At 43.9% G+C, this 18,140-nt stretch overlaps 1 protein-coding gene across 1 annotated transcript in view; it reads left to right on the forward strand.

Annotated features, from left to right (window-relative positions):
* LOC134606750 (amine oxidase [flavin-containing] A-like) overlaps positions 1–18,140 on the forward strand; it is a 69,911-nt gene that overhangs the window by 33,210 nt on the left and 18,561 nt on the right. Inside the window, exons 5-7 of the mRNA XM_063450141.1 lie at positions 452–543; positions 6,705–6,846; positions 17,569–17,718. Of these exons, the coding sequence (XP_063306211.1) occupies positions 452–543; positions 6,705–6,846; positions 17,569–17,718 (384 nt within the window). The remainder of the gene's footprint in view (positions 1–451; positions 544–6,704; positions 6,847–17,568; positions 17,719–18,140) is intronic.

The following is an 18,140-nucleotide window of genomic DNA, read 5'->3' on the forward strand; positions in this document are numbered from 1 at the left end:
GTTCATTTCAACTGTGACAATATCCATCATGATGTTGAGACACTTAATGGTAGTTTTTTTCTTTTTTCTTTTTTATTCACATCATGGAAAATGCATACCACATAAAATGGCATTCTTAGCACTGCATTGGTCTGTATTTTTACAAACCAGACCTATATTTTAATCATTGGGATACGTCTTTCAGCTCTTGCTAAAATAAAAAAAAAGCTAAATTGTTTTGTCTCATTCAGAGCCACAATGGCAAAGTCCAGGCATTGTGAAATAGTGTAGAAAATGTCTAGAGTTTGCTGTGTGAATCCCTCCCAGAGGGATCTAGATGAATTTATGCAATTTAATGCAACAAATGAGGGGCATATAGACTTCAGTAAATAACTCCCAGAGACACCTATCTCTTTACAAATGGTTATTGGAATAGCAAATTAAGTGATTATAATAATATGTTCATATTTAGATTCCTGCAGATGCTCCATGGAAAGCACCCCATGCTTTGGAATGGGACAAGATTTCAATGGAGGAATTTATAGTCAAAGTTTGCTGGACAAGGTAAGAAATCACATTTAAACTAAAAATAAACAATAATATTCACAAGTGTGAATTGTCTGGAATTCAAGTGAAGAATTATAAGTGAATTAAAATTTTTAGGATAAAATAGCCAAAATAAAAAGGTAGCTGATCTGCACAAATTTTCCAAAGTATTTTGGGCTAAAATGTGAAATTCACTTTTGATTTCCAGCAACTCCCACATTAAAGATTATCCCTGAAAGAAAATGAACTGCCTCTAAGTCCATCAGGAATGTGCGTAGGCAAGTCAATGAGTGTGAAGAAAAGTTTTTTCCTTGTTAAGAAGGTCACTTTAAGTTTATTTTTATGTGTTTTACCTGCTGATAAATTACAGAAACACTCAAGGACTCATAAAACATATAAACATTTTTAATTGCCCCCCCCTTTTTTTTATTAATTATAAAATTTCCTTCAAAAACTGTCAAAATCAAGACAGAAAACTTTTGATTAAAGTTTGCATGTGTGACAGCAATGTATCATTCCCAAGCTCTGTTCAGTGAAGGTTGCAATAATTTGTAGCTGGTGTCATATCTGTATTGCTATTTCTGGTGTTAAAATTTTAACTTTTCAGTTCACCTTTAGTGATGTCCGGAACGGTTCGCTGGCGAATAGTTCCTGGCGAACATAGCGTGTTCACGTTCGCCACGGACAGCGAAAATATGCGATGTTCGGTCCGCCCCCTATTTTTTTTGTGGTCTTTCAGCCAAAAAATTACTTAGTATTAGTAAATTGTGCCCCTACTCGCAATACCGCGAGTAGGGGCATGTCTATTAAACAGTGAGCAGCCTGTGACCTATTGTCCTCCCCCCCGGCCCCCACCCCTGAGTGGCGGGTGGGGGCCCTAAAAATGTCTCGCCCCAGGTGACTAGGGGTCCCCAAACCCCTAGTCACCCCCTCCCCCCCAAAAAAATTAATCCTCCTACCTACCCTCCTCACCCTAAAAATAATGAGGGGGGACATTTAACTAAGAACCTGTAAAAAAAAAATAACTTACCATTCAATGTTTTCTTTCCTCTAAAATCTTCTATTTTCAGCCCCAAAAAAGGCCAAAGAAATATCCATAATAACCGACGCAATAAAAAAAAAAAAAACGAGCGCAAAAAAAAATAATCCATCTTCACCCGGCGAGGGCTCTGCGCAGACTGAGCTCTGCAGGGCGGGGGAAGGCTTATAAAGCCTTGCCCCGCCCTGCAATTAGGCTCAGAGCACTCTGATTGGTGGGTTTAAGCCATCCAATCAGAATGCTCTGACAGGTAAATGAAGAGACTGACAGGTAAGTCTCTACATTTACCTGTCACAGCACTCTGATTGGTTGGTTTGAAATCCACCAATCAGAGTGCTCTGTGTCATTTTATACAGCGTGGGAAAGTTCTGTGGAATTTTCCCACGCTGTGTAATTTGACTCATAACACTCTAATTGGTGGATTAAGTAACCAATCAGAGAGTTATGAGTGAAATTACACAGCGTGGGAAAATTCCAAAGAACTTTCCCACGCTGTGTGAAATGACACAGAGCACTCTGGTGGATTTCAAACCAACCAATCAGAGTGCTGTGACAAGTAAATGTAGAGACTTACCTGTCAGTCTCTTCATTTACCTGTCAGAGCATTCTGATTGGATGGCTTATACCCACCAATCAGAGTGCTCTGAGCCTAATTGCAGGACAGGGCAAGGCTTTATAAGCCTTCCCCCACCCTGCAGAGCTCAGTCGCGGAACCCTCGCCGGGTGAACATGGATTATTTTTTTTTGCGCTCGTTTTTTTTTTTTTTGGTGTCGGTTATTATGGATATTTATTTGGCCTTTATTGGGGCTGAAAAAAAGAAGATTTTAGAAGAAAGAAAACATCGAATGGTAAGTTATTTTTTTTTTACAGGTTCTTAGTTAAATGTCCCCCCCTCATTATTTTTAGGGTGAGGGGGGTAGGTAGGGGGATCATTTTTTTGGGAGGGAGGGGGTGACTAGGGGTTTGGGGATATTTTTTTAGGGCCCACACCCGCCGCTCAGGGGTGGGGGCCGGGGGGAGGACAATAGGTCCCCCCACCTATTGGTATTTAGGGCCCCCACCCGCTGCTCAGGGGTGGGGGCCGGGGGAGGACAATAGGTCCCCCCCACCTATTGGTATTTAGGGCCCCCACCCGCCGCTCAGGGGTGGGGGCCGGGGGGGAGGACATTAGGTCCCCCCCTTTTGGTATTTTGGGCCCCCACCCGCCGCTCAGGGGTGGGGGCCGGGGGGAGGACATTAGGTCTCCCCCCTATTGGTATTTAGGGCCCCCACCCGCCGCTGATGGGTGGGGGAAGGGGGGGAGGACATTAGGTCCCCCCCTATTGGTATTTAGGGCCCCCACCCGCCGTTTAGGGGTGGGGGCCGGGGGGAGGACAATAGGTCCCCCCATTGGTATTTAGGGCCCCCACCCGCCGCTCAGGGGTGGGGGCTGGGGGGGAGGACAATAGGTCCCCCTATTGGTATTTAGGGCCCTTACCTGCCGCTCAGGGGTGGGGGCCAGGGGGGCAGGACAATAGGTCCCCCCTATTGGTATTTAGGGCCCCCACCCGCCGCTCAGGGGTAAGGCCCGGGGGGGAGGACAATAGGTCCCCCCCCATTGGTATTTAGGGCCCCCACCTGCCGCTCAGGGGTGGGGGCCAGGGGGGAGGACATTAGGCCCCCCCCTAGTTTGTGTTTAGGGCCCCCACCCACCGCTCAGGGGTGGGGGCCAGGGAGGAGGACATTAGGCCCCCTCCCCCTTATTCTTGTTTAGGGCCCCCACCCGCTCAGGTGGGTGGGGGGCCCATCACTATTGTGGCCAGAAAGAGTACCTGTGGGTTTTAAAATTTGCCTGCTATTGAAGTCTATGGTGGTTCGCCGGGATCGCCCGTTCGCGAACATTTGCGGAAGTTCGCGTTCGCCATTCGCGAACGGAAAATTTCATGTTCGCGACATCACTATTCACCTTTATTACCATCTTTTTACCCCTCCTCCCTTCCTCAACCCCATGCACATATTTGTTGGTTTCATTCTGAGTCTTTTTAATTTTCTTCTACTCCATCCACATTCTCTTTCTTTCTCTCTCTTATCTTCCTTTTATAATCTGCCCATTTACCAGCTCCTTTAGATAATAAAGGTCATTTTATCCTTTGCGGATTAAACCCATTTTTTAACATATGCTAATAGTCAGGATGATCAATTTTATTCAATAATTGTTACATTAAAGACGTTTTAGCTTCCACAAAGCATGGGTGTCTTCCCAATTTAAAAACGCCAGCAATCAGTACATCAACTCAGAAATGTTATTTCCCTAGGCGCCAGCTGCAGATAATACACTAAATTACATTCTTTAACCACTTACAAAGATAAGATACATCTTAACATATTATCGGAATAACCCTGAGACTGGCCAGTCAGTGTTCTCTGCTGAGTTGCCCATTGAAGATGCGGATCAGGAACATTCTTTAAATATCAAAGCCACTTGATTTATACACTGAACAAAATTATAAACGCAACACTTTTGTTTTTGCCATCATTTTTCATGAGCTGAACTCAAAGATCTAAGACTTTTTCTATGTACACAAAAGGCCTACTTCTCTCAAATATTGTTCACAAATTTGTCTAAATCTGTGTTAGTGAGCACTTCTCCTTTGCCGAGATAATCCATCCACCTCACAGTCGTGGCATATCAAGATGCTGATTAGACAGCTTGATTATTGCACAGGTGTGCCTTAGGCTGGCCACAATAAAAGGCCTCTCTAAAATGTGCAGTTTTATCACACAGCACAATGCCACAGATGTCACAAGTTTTGAGGGAGCGTGCAATTGGCATGCTGACTGCAGGAATGTCCACCAGAACTGTTGCCTGTGAATTGAATGCTCATTTCTCTACCATAAGCAGTCTCCAAAGGCATTTGAGAGAATTTGGCAGTAAATCCAACCGGTCTCACAATCGCAGACCACGTGTAACCACACCAGCCCAGGACCTCCACATCCAGCATCTTCACCTCCATCTGAGACCAGCCACCTGGATAGCTGCTGCAACAATCGATTTGCATAACCAAAGAATTTCTGCACAAATTGTCAGAAACTGTCTCAGTGAAGCTCATCTGCATGCTCGTCCTCCTCATCGGGGTCTTGACCTGACTGAAGTTCGTCATCGTAACTGACTTGAGTGGGCAAATGCTCACATTCGATGGCGTCTGGTGTCTTTCTATCTCCCGGTTCCTAAAATCGATGCCATTGTAACCCTGTAACCCTTTTTTGCCCTTTTTTGCCCTGCTCCTGGCAACAAGCCGTAGCTAGCAGCAGTTACACCTTCTTCTGTGGCTGACAGCGATCCTGAGCCTCCGCTATAGTTGGGAGATCGGGACATCTTGTTCTGACGCAGTGCCTCCACTCAGTGCAACTTCTATTTATGGGGAACCCACCCCACTGAGTAGATGAGTACCCTCCACTTAATACCTCAGAGACATGAAATCCAGTTCCTGGCTAATGTTAAACACGGTCACAACAGTCTTAAGCAGCAGGAATGCAGACAACAAGCTTATCTTATTAACATTAATAATTACATCTGAACAGTTAAACTTTTAGGTACCTGCAGGTAAATTATGTGCACAACGTTGGGGCCCTTAGGTGTAGGTAGCGCTACCCAGGTACAGTTATAAGGGAGAATCCTGAAGCAATCTCTGGAAACAGTATCTTTGAGTGACTTCTGTAACTGCAGATATTTCCAGAGAGATCCAGCAGAATGTAGGACAGCAGCAGAACAGCAATGGCAATCCTTTCTCTTCCTTCTGCTGGCAGGATGCAAGAGCTCACTCTGTGTCCAACTTGTCTGGTTACAACTACATGTCTGTTCGTCCACCCATTGTAATGTGCTGCGGAATTTGATGGCGCTATATAAATAAATGATATAATAATAATCCTATATCGAGCCCGATATAAATATCCCTGGCTATCACACTTACTTGTTCACCCCGGAAATCCCAAGCAGGCCTCCCTAGTTTGCCTACTACCAAAAATGTGTGGGGCCACAGTGATTTACTTCTCAAGCTACCCTAGCTAAAAATCCAGTAATCTCTCTAATATTAATTTATATCAGCAATACCGTATTCCTCTACATGTTTATTTTGCTTTTAAATTTACTGCCACTATGCTGTTTTGCATGCACACTGTACACGGTGGGCATGCTAAAGGCCCACGAGTACGCCATATTAACTTCTGAAAACCTATACTTAACTAATGTTATAACTAACAGTTACCTCATGTTTAAATGCCTTAATATCCTGGAACATTTAGGCAAAGCTACCCGAAGCCACTATGTCTTTAACGTTCAAAAATATGGTGGCTCATCAAAATTAAGCAAAGTGATATCTTTAAATGTTTAAGACCTCATGCTACATGTTTCATTGGGTATTCTGCATATTCTCGAATTTTCTCTAAAAAATATAGTGCATGTTAAACTCACTGCCTTATTGCATTTAAGCTATGTACCCTGACTCTCTTGTCCATTGCTATTGGGGCATGACAAGCTGTATGTTCATATCTGCACTACAAAAATAAAGAATAAAAAAAAAAAAAAAAAAAAACAAACTTGGTGACGTGTCTTGAAGAGCTCCTCCACTCCAGCAATACAAAGCGCATGATTAAGCCCACTATAGCTCGGTTCGAAACAAATCAAGTGATATATTTCAACCCTAACTCACCAGATTAGCAAAAAAGAGGTCTAGCTTGTCTGGTGAGTCGGGTTGAAAAGTTATCGCTCCCAGCAACGTGCCGGGGGAATCTTGATTCCACTGTGGCAGACGCGGCCTAGGGAGTACCTATTCTGTTATAAACACTATTGTTCTACATATTGTTTTTACCTTTTTTTCTTTATTTAAAAATAAATAAAAACAGGGCAGCATATCTTTACTACTTGCCCATACACATTGTTGTCATATCTCTTGTCACATATTATTAACATGTACCTAACTCTGCACTGTAAAAGTACAGAATGTAAAAAAAAAAAACATTTTGAAATATTATTATTAGAGTTAGTTTTTTATACACTTTGGTGCTTTAAAATGAAGTGGACACATTTGTTTAATCATTACGTATTAATATACCAAATTCGCTAAATCTAACGTGTGGATATCTATACTTATGTTTTGGCAGCACAGCTAGACGGTTAGCAGAACTCTTTGTGAACTTAGTTGTAACTGCTGAGACACACCAGGTTTCTGCACTTTGGTTCCTGTGGTATGTAAAGCTTTGCGGCGGAACAGTCAGAGTTTTCTCTACAGAAAATGGAGGGCAGGTATGCAACTTAATTTCTGTATTCTGCCTTTTTATTCTTAATATGTATTAGGGTTCATTTACTAAGAAATTAAAACTTTGGCGAGTGAAAGCTTCTTTTATGATTTGGAGTGTTTTTTTGGTCAGAAGCTTGATAATGAGTGTCTTTGGACAAGTCAGTGTTACTCAACCTTCAAGTGCTTAATTATTCATTTATAAACAGTAACAAGTCAGTGCATACGTTTTAAATGGACTCTATATTGCACCCTGACCACTTTATCTCAATGAAGTCATCCGGGTGCCATGTCCCTCTAGTTTTAACCCATACAATGTAAATATTACAGGATTTTGAATGGCTCTAGTGGCTGTCATGCTAACAGCCACTAGAAGTGCTTCCGCAGAACCCATCGTGCGTGGCGTTTTGATGCTCATCTGCACCAGCCTGCCAATGCACGCCTATGGGAAAGCATTGGAATGGCTGAGATTATCAAGATTGATGATCTCAGCCAAGTAGACAGAGTCATGGGATAAAAGGTTAAAGGAACACTGTAGTGTTAGGTATGCATATCTTTATTCCTAACACTTCAGACCTAATGCCTCTTAAATAGGTTCCACTCATAATGAGTAAAAGAAAATGAAATAAATTAAATGAAAACAAATGAATCACCCTTCTCCAGCACCAAGTCTCTCTCGGCACTGCAATGACCTCCTCCTTCAATGACATCCTCCAGGATGATGTGCCAATCCAATGCTCCTCATAGAGGAACATTGCGCACCTTAGGAGTATGCATGGCACTTGCCCGATGTGCCTAAGATTCTGCCATAGAGAATCATTGAATACAATGATTATCTATGGCCAACCATGACGGCACTGCGCATGTCGTTGAGGAAGGATACGTTATGATAAACTGGGAAGCAGGGGCGGGCTGGGCCGGGGGGCAGGGAGGCAATTGCCCCCCAGGCCGCCCAAAATTATTTTAGGACCGGCCGTGGCGGGCCGGCCCTTTAAATGCTGCAGCCGCCGAGCGCTCTGTAAAGAGCGCTCAGACGGCTGCAGCTGCTTTTCCCTCCCTCCCCTCCCCTCCCCTGTAGGTGGCCGAGCTGCACTCCGGTCCGTGGTCCCGGCCGGAGTGATGGGAAGGTGCACACTGAGTGTGCACTTCCTGTCAGTCCAGCCGGGTACAGGAAACAGAAACTCCTGTTCTGCGCGGAACAGGAGTTTCTGTTTCCTGTACCCGGCCGGACTGACAGGAAGGTGCACACTGAGTTCCTTCCTATCACTCCGGCAGGGACCGCGGACTGGAGTGCAGCTCGGCCACCTACAGGGGAGGGGGTAAGAAGAAGGGAAGGGGGGGAGAGTAAAAAGAGGGGAAGGGGGAGAGTAAAAAGAGGGGAGGGGGGAGAGTAAAAAGAGGGGAGGGGGGGAGAGTAAAAAGAGGGGAAGGGGGGGAGAGTAAAAAGAGGGGAAGGGGGGGAGAGTAAAAAGAGGGGAAGGGGGGGAGAGTAAAAAGAGGGGAGGGGGAGAGTAAAAAGAGGGGAGGGAGGAGAGTAAAAAGAGGGGAAGGGGGGGAGAGTAAAAAGAGGGGAGGGGGAGAGTAAGAAGAGGGGAGGGAGGGAGAGTAAAAAGAGGGGGGGAGAGTAAAAAGAGGGGAGGGGGAGAGTAAGAAGAGGGGAGGGGGGAGAGTAAGAAGAGGGGAGGGGGGGAGAGTAAGAAGAGGGGAGGGGGAGAGTAAGAAGAGGGGAGGGGGGGGGAGTAAGAAGAGGGGAGGGGGGAGAGTAAGAAGAGGGGAGGGGGAGAGTAAGAAGAGGGGAGGGGGGAGAGTAAGAAGAAGGGGGAGTAAGAAGAGGGGAGGGGGGAGTAAGAAGAGTGGGGAGTAATTAGAAGAAGGGGGTAAGAAGAAGAAGGGGGTAAGAAGAAGAAGGGGGAGTAAGAAGAAGAGGGGGGAGTAAGAAGAAGAGGGGGGAGTAAGAAGAAGAAGGGGGTAAGAAGAAGAATGGGGTAAGAAGAAGAAGGAAGGGGTAAGAAGAAGAAGGAGGGGGTAAGAAGAAGAAGGTGGGTAAGAAGAAGGGGGGAGTAATAAGAAGAAGGGGGTAAGAAGAACAAAGGGGGGGAGTAAGAAGAACACAGGGAGGAGGGGGGTAAGAAGAACACAGGGGGGTGAGAACACACAGAGGGAGGAGTGAGAAGAACACAGGGAGGGTGGAGGGGGGATGAGAAGAGCACAGGGAGGGTGGAGGGGGGATGAGAAGAGCACAGGGAGGGTGGGTGAGTGTGAGAAGAGACCGCTAGGGGAGGGTGGGGGAGAGGAGAGACCACTAAGGGGCAGGGGAGAGCTCTAAGGGACAGAAGGGACAGCTCTATAGGACAGGGGGCAAGACAGGGAGCTCTTTAACACTACGCGCACACACACACACACACACACACAATGCATCCCTATACATACACAGAAACACACAATGCACCCCTATACATACACAGAAACACACCATGCATCCCTATACATACACAGAAACACACAATGCATCCCTATACATACACAGAAACTGAACATGCTTCCCTTACACACAGAGAAACACACAATGCATCCATTACACACACACAATGCAACCCTTACACACAAAGACAATGCATCATTTGCACACATACACAGAAACATACAATGCAAACCCTTACACACACATGCAAACACACACACTGTTTTTCTTACATACACACAGAAACACAATGCATCTCTTACACTCAATGCACACAAATACAGACACACACCTTGCATCCCTTATGCATACAAACACAGATTCACACAATGCATCCCTCACACACAACCAGAAACACATAATACATCCCTTATACACAAATACACACTGCTTCCACTACACACAAACACACTGCATCACCTGCACAAACTGGTATCCCTATACACTACATACCATAAGCACACATATTAGATAACACATAACACATCCCCTACACACTCCACTCCCTGTGAGTGAGCTCATGGGTGGGTGGAACATATAAGTGGACTTATGAGTGGGCCTTATGGGCATACTCACCGTCAGGCATAATTTACCTCGCATTAAAGGGACACTATAGCTTAATGAAGTGGTTCTGGTGTCTATAGCTGGTCCCTGCAGGCTTTTTAATGTAAACACACACTGTGTGCAGCACTGGCGTTAGTTCATATGGCAGATCATATGGGTGGGGCATTGTGATGTCACATGGGGGGGGGGCGGCAAATTTATATTTTGTCTAGGGCGGCAAAAATCCTTGCACCGGCTCTGATCCTGGGCAGGTGCACCAGTCTACTGGTGACCCACAGGAGGGGAGTGCACTGATTGCACTGCACTCTCCTCCTGCCCAGACCCGTCTTGACCGCAGTGCAAGTGCCCTCTGCCCCTAATTTACAGTGGCTCACACTCACAACAAGCAGTGTCTGGAGCCCTTTGCAGAGACGGAAACAAAGAGGTTCTGCGGCAGCTGGCCGTCCTGCAAGCATTACATTAAACAGCTGTTCCCCATGCAGCCACAGGTGGCAATTTTTTAATTGCAGTACCAAAGGCATAGTTTATCTCCTGATCTGCGAATGTGGCCTTAAATATGTGGGCAAAACGATTCGCCCATTTAAAAGGCGTATCATGGAACATATACACTCCGTGAGAAACCTGAGGGATACACCTGTGGCGAGACACATCAGGAACCAACACTCTGGTGACCCTAAGGGTGTTAGGTTTGCTGGCATTGAGCGAGTGACTTTAGGTCATAGAGGGGGAGACTTGGACAACACTCTACTTAAAAGAGAGTGTTACTGGATTTACAGGTTTAAAACCTTGGCCCCCAATGGTCTAAATGAGGGATTTACATTCACTCCCTTTATTGAGAAATAATCACACCAGGATTTTAATAATAAAATGATTATATTACATATGTACATAATTTCTTTAGGGACTGTACATACTTTCGTTATACTTCATTCATCATTTTTTCATTTTTTTCATTTATTTTATTTTATTTTATTTCATTTTGTTTCACTTTGTACACTTCTATGTATTTCTTGGATTATTTTTAGACTTATTACACTCTAGTTTCACTCAACTGTTTTATGTTGTTTATTTTTGTTTATTTATGTTCTACCAACGGGGACCCTATATTCCTGTGATTAACCCATTGTGTACCAGAACCCCCTTAGTGTCTTCAGACTAACCCTTCTGGGATTGGATCCCACGATTGTTATTCCATGTACCTGAAGCAGTCTCCTCTTAATAGAGGACTTGTATGACTGGAGGCCTTCCTTAGGCCCCCGATACCCGCATTCCTCCGGGTCCGCACTCTCATATTGACTAATATTTTGTTACCTGTTAATACAGGCACTGTTCACCGGGAGTAGCCTCCTTTGTATATATACAATAAGATTCTTCACATTCTTGGATATTATACTTGCTACGGGCACTGAAGGGGTTAATGGGTCTGGCGAATTCCAGTAGCACTACCCAATCAGCTCTTGACACGCAGTCAAGGGGCGGTGTTGGTCCGTTCCCGGCGAGTCTGGGCGCAAAAATGTTAAACACGCCCACAGCCGAGACTTAGCCTTCAGGGATATTTAAGGGGCTCCCGGCACTTACTTTTCGTTTAGCCTCAGAAGAAGGCGCTTGTATTGGCGCCGAAACACGTGTCAGGCAGGCAGATAGGGAGGATATGCTACGAGTCTGTTCGTATGGATAACTAGTGAGCAAGTTGAGCAAATCGGAGTTGGTCCTCATAAGTGATACAAAGTTTTTTCTTCACTCAGAGGGGTGGCGACTAGGGGACAGAGGTGCTGTATTGAGCTGGTGTGGTATGCGACAAGGGGACAGAGGGGGTGAATTAATTTAGTGTTTAAAACTATTCTCAAAATCCAGCAAGTTGGCTGGTCTGTACCTGGTCCTCTGTAGCTCTGCATGCCAGATAGTGAGCGCTCTCTGCACACCGAGATTTGTTCCCGCCGCCATCTCCAAGAACTGTATTATCTCTATACAAGAGAGGTGTAGATGGGGGGACGTTTGGTGGGTAACGAGAGATTTTCCTTCAAAGACACCACTGCACAGTTGGTGGTTAGTGCCTTTTAGCACTGTTTGAATAGTGTTGGTTGCCCTCTCTTCGCCGTAATCGTTCCCTCAACCCCTGAGGCATTGCTCCCATAACTGTATTGTTTGTAGCTACACTAGTATTATCCTGAATAGATCTCAACTATATGATACACTTACTCCTTATGTTACTTTCTCGTTGCTTCATTCCCTTCTTTATAGGCATATTATAGTTTGCCACTGTCTCTACCCCATCAGATTCCGTATTGGATACTGTTAGCGGGGTTTATACGGAGGGTTCACAGCATGAGTGAACAAAGAGTTTACAGTGTACCTGTGAGATACACAGCAGTTTGGGGGGTGTTTTTTTCATACAGTAACTCTTGGGTTATCACCTTAAGTTACTTTATCCCCATCCAGCACGCTCTCACATTTATTTATATCCTCCCATCTAGTTATTATTTTTTCTTTATTTTGTTTTTATTATTTTGTGTATGGTGTTTTCACTTTTATTTTATTTCTGTATCTGGGTCCCTACCTCAATTTTTATGCATTAACAATTAAAAGTTATATTTTATTCCTTGTACATATGTATAGATATTCACTAGGGGGCGCCCTACTCTCTCTGACCCACCAGGTCTGCTTTTCTATTCATACAATTTTGTAAGGGTTAACCCCTAACTCGGTCGCCCCAGGACACATTATAAGTTGCTTCCCAGTCTGGGTACTCAACTTACTTTCTCGTTAGTTCATATGGCAGATCATATGGGTGGGGCATTGTGATGTCACATGGGGGGGGGGGGGCGGCAAATTTATATTTTGTCTAGGGCGGCAAAAATCCTTGCACAGTCTACTGGTGACCCACAGGAGGGGAGTGCACTGATTGCACTGCACTCTCCTCCTGCCCAGACCCGTCTTGACCGCAGTGCAAGTGCCCTCTGCCCCTAATTTACAGTGGCTCACACTCACAACAAGCAGTGTCTGGAGCCCTTTGCAGAGACGGAAACAAAGAGGTTCTGCGGCAGCTGGCCGTCCTGCAAGCATTACATTAAACAGCTGTTCCCCATGCAGCCACAGGTGGCGTTGTGCTGGGAGACTGTGATTACTCTTCACTTCCTCCCAGCCTACAGAGCAGCGCATGGGGGAGAGAGGAGGAGGCATGATTTAATCTTGAATAAATCCTCTAAGCAAACCTTTATAAATTTGTGGGGATCAGCTCTGTTTCCACAGTTTATTGGTGTTTACTCTCATCTCTGTATTAATATTGAGGGATGTCTAAGTAGTAACATCAGTGTGTGTCAGCAGGGCCAGCCGTTGGGGTGGGCAAGCTGTGCGGTCACGCAGGGTGCCATGACAACAGAGGCGGCCCGGCGGCCAACACAGCTCACAAGTTGGGTACACCAGCATATTTAATTTAAACGATTCGCTGGTGGTCCACTGGTGCGCACCAGCAGTAGGTGCAGTCAGATCATATCCTCTCCCTCGTGGTTCCGGCGCTCAGTTAGTGAGTCAGAGCACAGGCTCAGAGATTCTCAGCCTGTGCTCTGACAACATTGAAAGTCAGAGCCATGAAGGAGCGGGTATGGCAAAGAGCTACTGATTAGCATAACATCAATATCCGTTAAAAAAACAGAAAAAGGTGGGCATGGATGGTGAACTGATTTGGTGGCGCAATGGGCCACTTGACTGGTTTTGCCCCCAGGCCTAAGGCTGCCAGCCCTCCCCTGCTGGGAAGTAAGATTCCCAGCTATCATACTCAGAGGGCTTGGTGGCTTGCATGGTGTTGCGCGTCTAAGCCCTCTAAATAGTTAACTAGGGGGCTTTGGGGGGTAGGTGTGAGAGGACATAACAGCAGGCACTATGACACCTTCATGAGTATAAAGTTGTAAAAGTGCCTACAGTGTCCTTTACCCTTAGTGGAGGGCAGTCACCTAAATGGTGACTAGGACACTATAGTTTTAGAAATATAGTATTACATTCATATTAAAGGCCAATCTAAGCAATATAAACCCTTCAGCTCAGTATAGTGGTTTTACGGCCAAGATTTTATCGGTGCCATCCATTAATTGTTTTGTCAAAACATTTGGAAGAAATTTGCCACAAACGTAGTCCCCCCTCCCAGGACAATTTCATAATATAGAATTTGCACTTCTTATTCTCACTACCAATATTTTCCAACCTGAAAGACAATAATAGATTGAAAATGGGTTAATCCAGTGGCCTTAACTCATTGCTGCCACCCATGTAGCAGTTATGTTGCTTAGACTGCCCCTATAAATCAGTAGAAAAAAGGTAAAATAGGGACAGACCAGGAACATGCATGTTTCAGTAGTGGTGCTGCTATAAAGTCCAAAATGTATACAAAATACAGATTAAAGAACAGTGCACACACAAAAATACAGGTTAAAATCACCTATTTCAGCAAAATTTTACAAGGCTACTTAAAATCACCATATGGTGAACATACATTTCATTATAGTGTTGCTGCTGAAATTATCTTAATGTATACAAAGAACAAAATAAGAATTCATCACACTCAGAGTATATAGTTTCAAATTTCAATAACACCTATTTTAACACCTGTTGTTTAGATTAATTAATTCACACTGCTACGCATGTATGGACAGTTGCCAGAATATGCAGCCATAACATACAATAATGTATATAGGATTTTAACTCTGATGAGCCCCCCTGCAGCTGAACAAGCTGGTAGTGAGATATCTATAGATTTCTCTGTACGACCCTGCACTGTCAATGCAGGCAGCACCTGTGGCTGAGAACAACTCTTTGTAGATGTTCCCTTCCATTGAAGGGGGCATTTACCGGACTGCCAGGGAAACTGATGGACCACTAGGGAATTAGTCTCAGCTAAGAAACAAACACATTAAAAAAAAAAAAAAAACTATATGCAATGTGCGGAAAGGCCCCACAACTCACCTTGCCAATCATAGCCCCACTAGTGACCCTATCACACTCACCCCCTTCACTCACCTCACACACAGTTTCACACACACACACATATTCACCCTGTCACACTTACCCCTTCACGGTCACTCTCACATACAGTCATCCTGTCACACTAACCCCCAATATATATGTGAGAGGATTGTAGACTATGTGGGGAAAAATTCTATGTTAAACATTGAGAAATCTTATTTATTTACAACACTGTTTTCTTATATGTAACTTCATTAGTTGGTACATGGTGTTTTAGTCCAAACTAAATGGTCACTTTTCATGAAATATTGTGTTATCTATTGTGACGGTAGTAATCAGTATCACCGTCTATTATTCCTTTTTCCAATAGCAGAATAACTCCAATAATTCCACAGGAACAAATATTGCTGGTATCGCCAAATAATCCACACATGAGCCAAAGCTTAATGCTGGAACAATACTGTTTTACTGAGCACACAATTTATACAATACAAAACTCCTCCTCTGGGCCAGGCTAGATAATTGGGGTTGAGCAGCATGCTAAACTCAATTATCTACTGGCCAGAACATTTTCAATTTTAAATTTTTTTAAAACAATACTTTCCATATTACATATCAATATCCCTGGGTAGCTGATGCTCTGTTGAGCAACATATTTAAATTTCACGTAAATCCGTTTGGTAGTTTTCGTGTCGCGTCGTGTGGAAGATTGACCGGCTCACCGCGTGTTGGTATCTGATTTAGAGTTCCATTAATTGGGGCTAAGAGCCGGTCTCCGTTCGTGTAAATTTACACGAAAACTACCAGGGAATGCAGAGAGTTCGTGGAAAGTGCTCCCCTCATTCGGTACTTTAAATTTCCCGAACACCGTTCGTGTCAAGTTCGTGGAAATAAGTCAGACGGGACTTCCATGGGGGACCGGGTCATGCTGGAGGGCCATGACGAAAATAGTTCCAGGCGCTTGACGCCTAAGTCCCGCTGACCGGCCGTTCGGGAGTTTAAGATTGTCGCCATTCATTGTTCTCGCCACGTGTTCGGGTCCCGTAATGGCGGTCACCCAGGGGCACTTAATTAACCTGCGGTTTCACAAGATTCTACGTTCTAATTGCTACCCAGGGTGGTCCTCATTCGGTAAAATAACTATTTTACCGAACAAGGGCTTTTGATGAACATGAAGTAAGGAATAAGGTAAATAATCTAACGAATACAGTAGCAGGGAGGGAAATAGTCGAATGAAGGAAGGGTGGTTCTTCACATCTATTCATAATGAAATGATGCATTGTCCCCCAGAACTCCATACTCTGCTTCTGGGTGTTTTTTTTTTTGTAAACCACTTGGTAGTGAAAAAGCACCGTGCCAAACAACAGACAGATGCCCTGAAGCTGTCACAGCTATTGGAGTTTGCAGAGAAGTCCACTTCTATTAAGAAGAGTGCTGCTAATCTCCCAATCTCCTCTGTCTCCTCAACAATAACAGAGGTGAACAGCAGAGAACGGAGAGAGAGAACAATTAATTCTCCATCTCCTTTCTCTGCTGATTAAATTAATTAAATTGGCGAGTATGAGGCCAGGGACAGTGTAAGCACTGTAACTGCTTTGTCTCATTAAAGTGGTTAAAGTGTCCCCTGGGACTATCCTTCCATTCCATGTTAAACTGGTTTTAAAGGACCACTATGGGCACCCAGGCCACTTGAGCTCAATGAAGTGGTCTGGGTGCCAGGTCCATCTAGGATTAACCCTGCCTGCTGTAAACATAGCAGTTTCAGGGAAACTGCTATGTTTACATATGGGTTAATCCAGCCTCGAGTGGCTGTCTCATTGTGCCGCACAGGATACTAATGAAGAATTAGCCTTAGCAACAGTGGGCAACAATGATCAGCTGAGAGTCACGCATTGCTGGTATGAATTTTCATGATTAAAGAAGTGTGTAATATATGCCTTGGCCATATCTCCAGTGAGGGGCTGGTCTGCAGGTGGCCAAGAACTGTAATTTAGTATTAAACTGCTCAAAAATGGTTTAACATGGAATGGATAGTGCCAATGAGTTGAATGGTTATATTGCCTATAGTGCCCCTTTAAGTGTATATGAATGTATGTGTGAGCATATCCCTAATTAGCTGATGTGTATGTGAGTAACCAGACATGTGTGTGAGGTCCTAGCTATGTATGTGTATTTGTGATTCCAGGGGATTTAGAAAAGCATGCTCAAGGTATTTTTGTTTCAAAAGATTGATTTGTATTTGGTTGTACAGAACTGACATTTTCCTCAGCTAAAGAAATAAAGCACACGTAATTCTGGAACAGCTTACCAAATTTTGCAACAATAAATATTTGCATTTAACCTTTAACCAGTGCTGTGTTTTTAAGTTAGTTATATCTGTAAGTCAGTGCTTGAACCTTGGACAGAAATCAATTAATTTTGAAAGGGCACAAACAATTTTCATGTTGACTGCAAGAAACCTTTGCCAGAATAAACTCTTTTAGAATGTTATCAGAGCACTCCCACTTCTGTTTATTCAATCGGGAAGCTGTAGTAAGATGACTTTGCACTTGCTGTATAATCAAAGGATGAACTAAAGATTAAAAAGTTCATGCAACATGAATAGTAATATCCTCTTTTTTTTTTTTTTTTTTTTTTTTTTTTAGAATGTTTACTGGTTTGATAACTGAATTAACATATTTAATCAGTACAGCAAATTAAAATATTGTATGTATTTATTAAATATTGTAAATTACTATTTTAATTTCAGGAGAGAAAGTTTGTAGGTGGATCTGGACAGATAAGTGAGAAGATGATGGAACGTCTGCAGGGTCGAGTGAAGCTAGAAAGCCCAGTAGTAAGAATTGACCAATCAGGAGATAATGTCATTGTGGAAACGTTAAACCATGATATCTACCAGGTACATAAATAATTTAAATTTGGTGCACTACTGTGTTTTTCAGTTACTATATCGGGTTCCCACTAAGTTAATGGAAACTTATCGAATGAAGGACTACTTGCATAAATGCTTGCATGTTTTTAAGCCCATACCTGTACTGCACAGGTATCCTCATTCCTCTATACCTGAAGGACCTTACATGCATGCACACACTATCAATGCCTAATGCATACTTTAAGCACAGCAATATTTTTATATGAAGTTTATATGATGCCTTTTAACATGTGGTTAATAGTTTCTGTGGCTGTGTGCTTTATAAGCTCAGGGTGCCCAAAGCTTTTATGTTCGTCTTAAATCTACATAGTTTTCTGCACGGTACTTATGAGTAGAGATGTCGCGAACATAAAATATTCCGTTCGCGAACGGCGAACACGAACTTCCGC

Source organism: Pelobates fuscus, chromosome 1 (genome assembly GCF_036172605.1).
Source record: "Pelobates fuscus isolate aPelFus1 chromosome 1, aPelFus1.pri, whole genome shotgun sequence".
In the NCBI taxonomy this organism is placed as follows: Eukaryota; Metazoa; Chordata; class Amphibia; order Anura; family Pelobatidae; genus Pelobates; species Pelobates fuscus.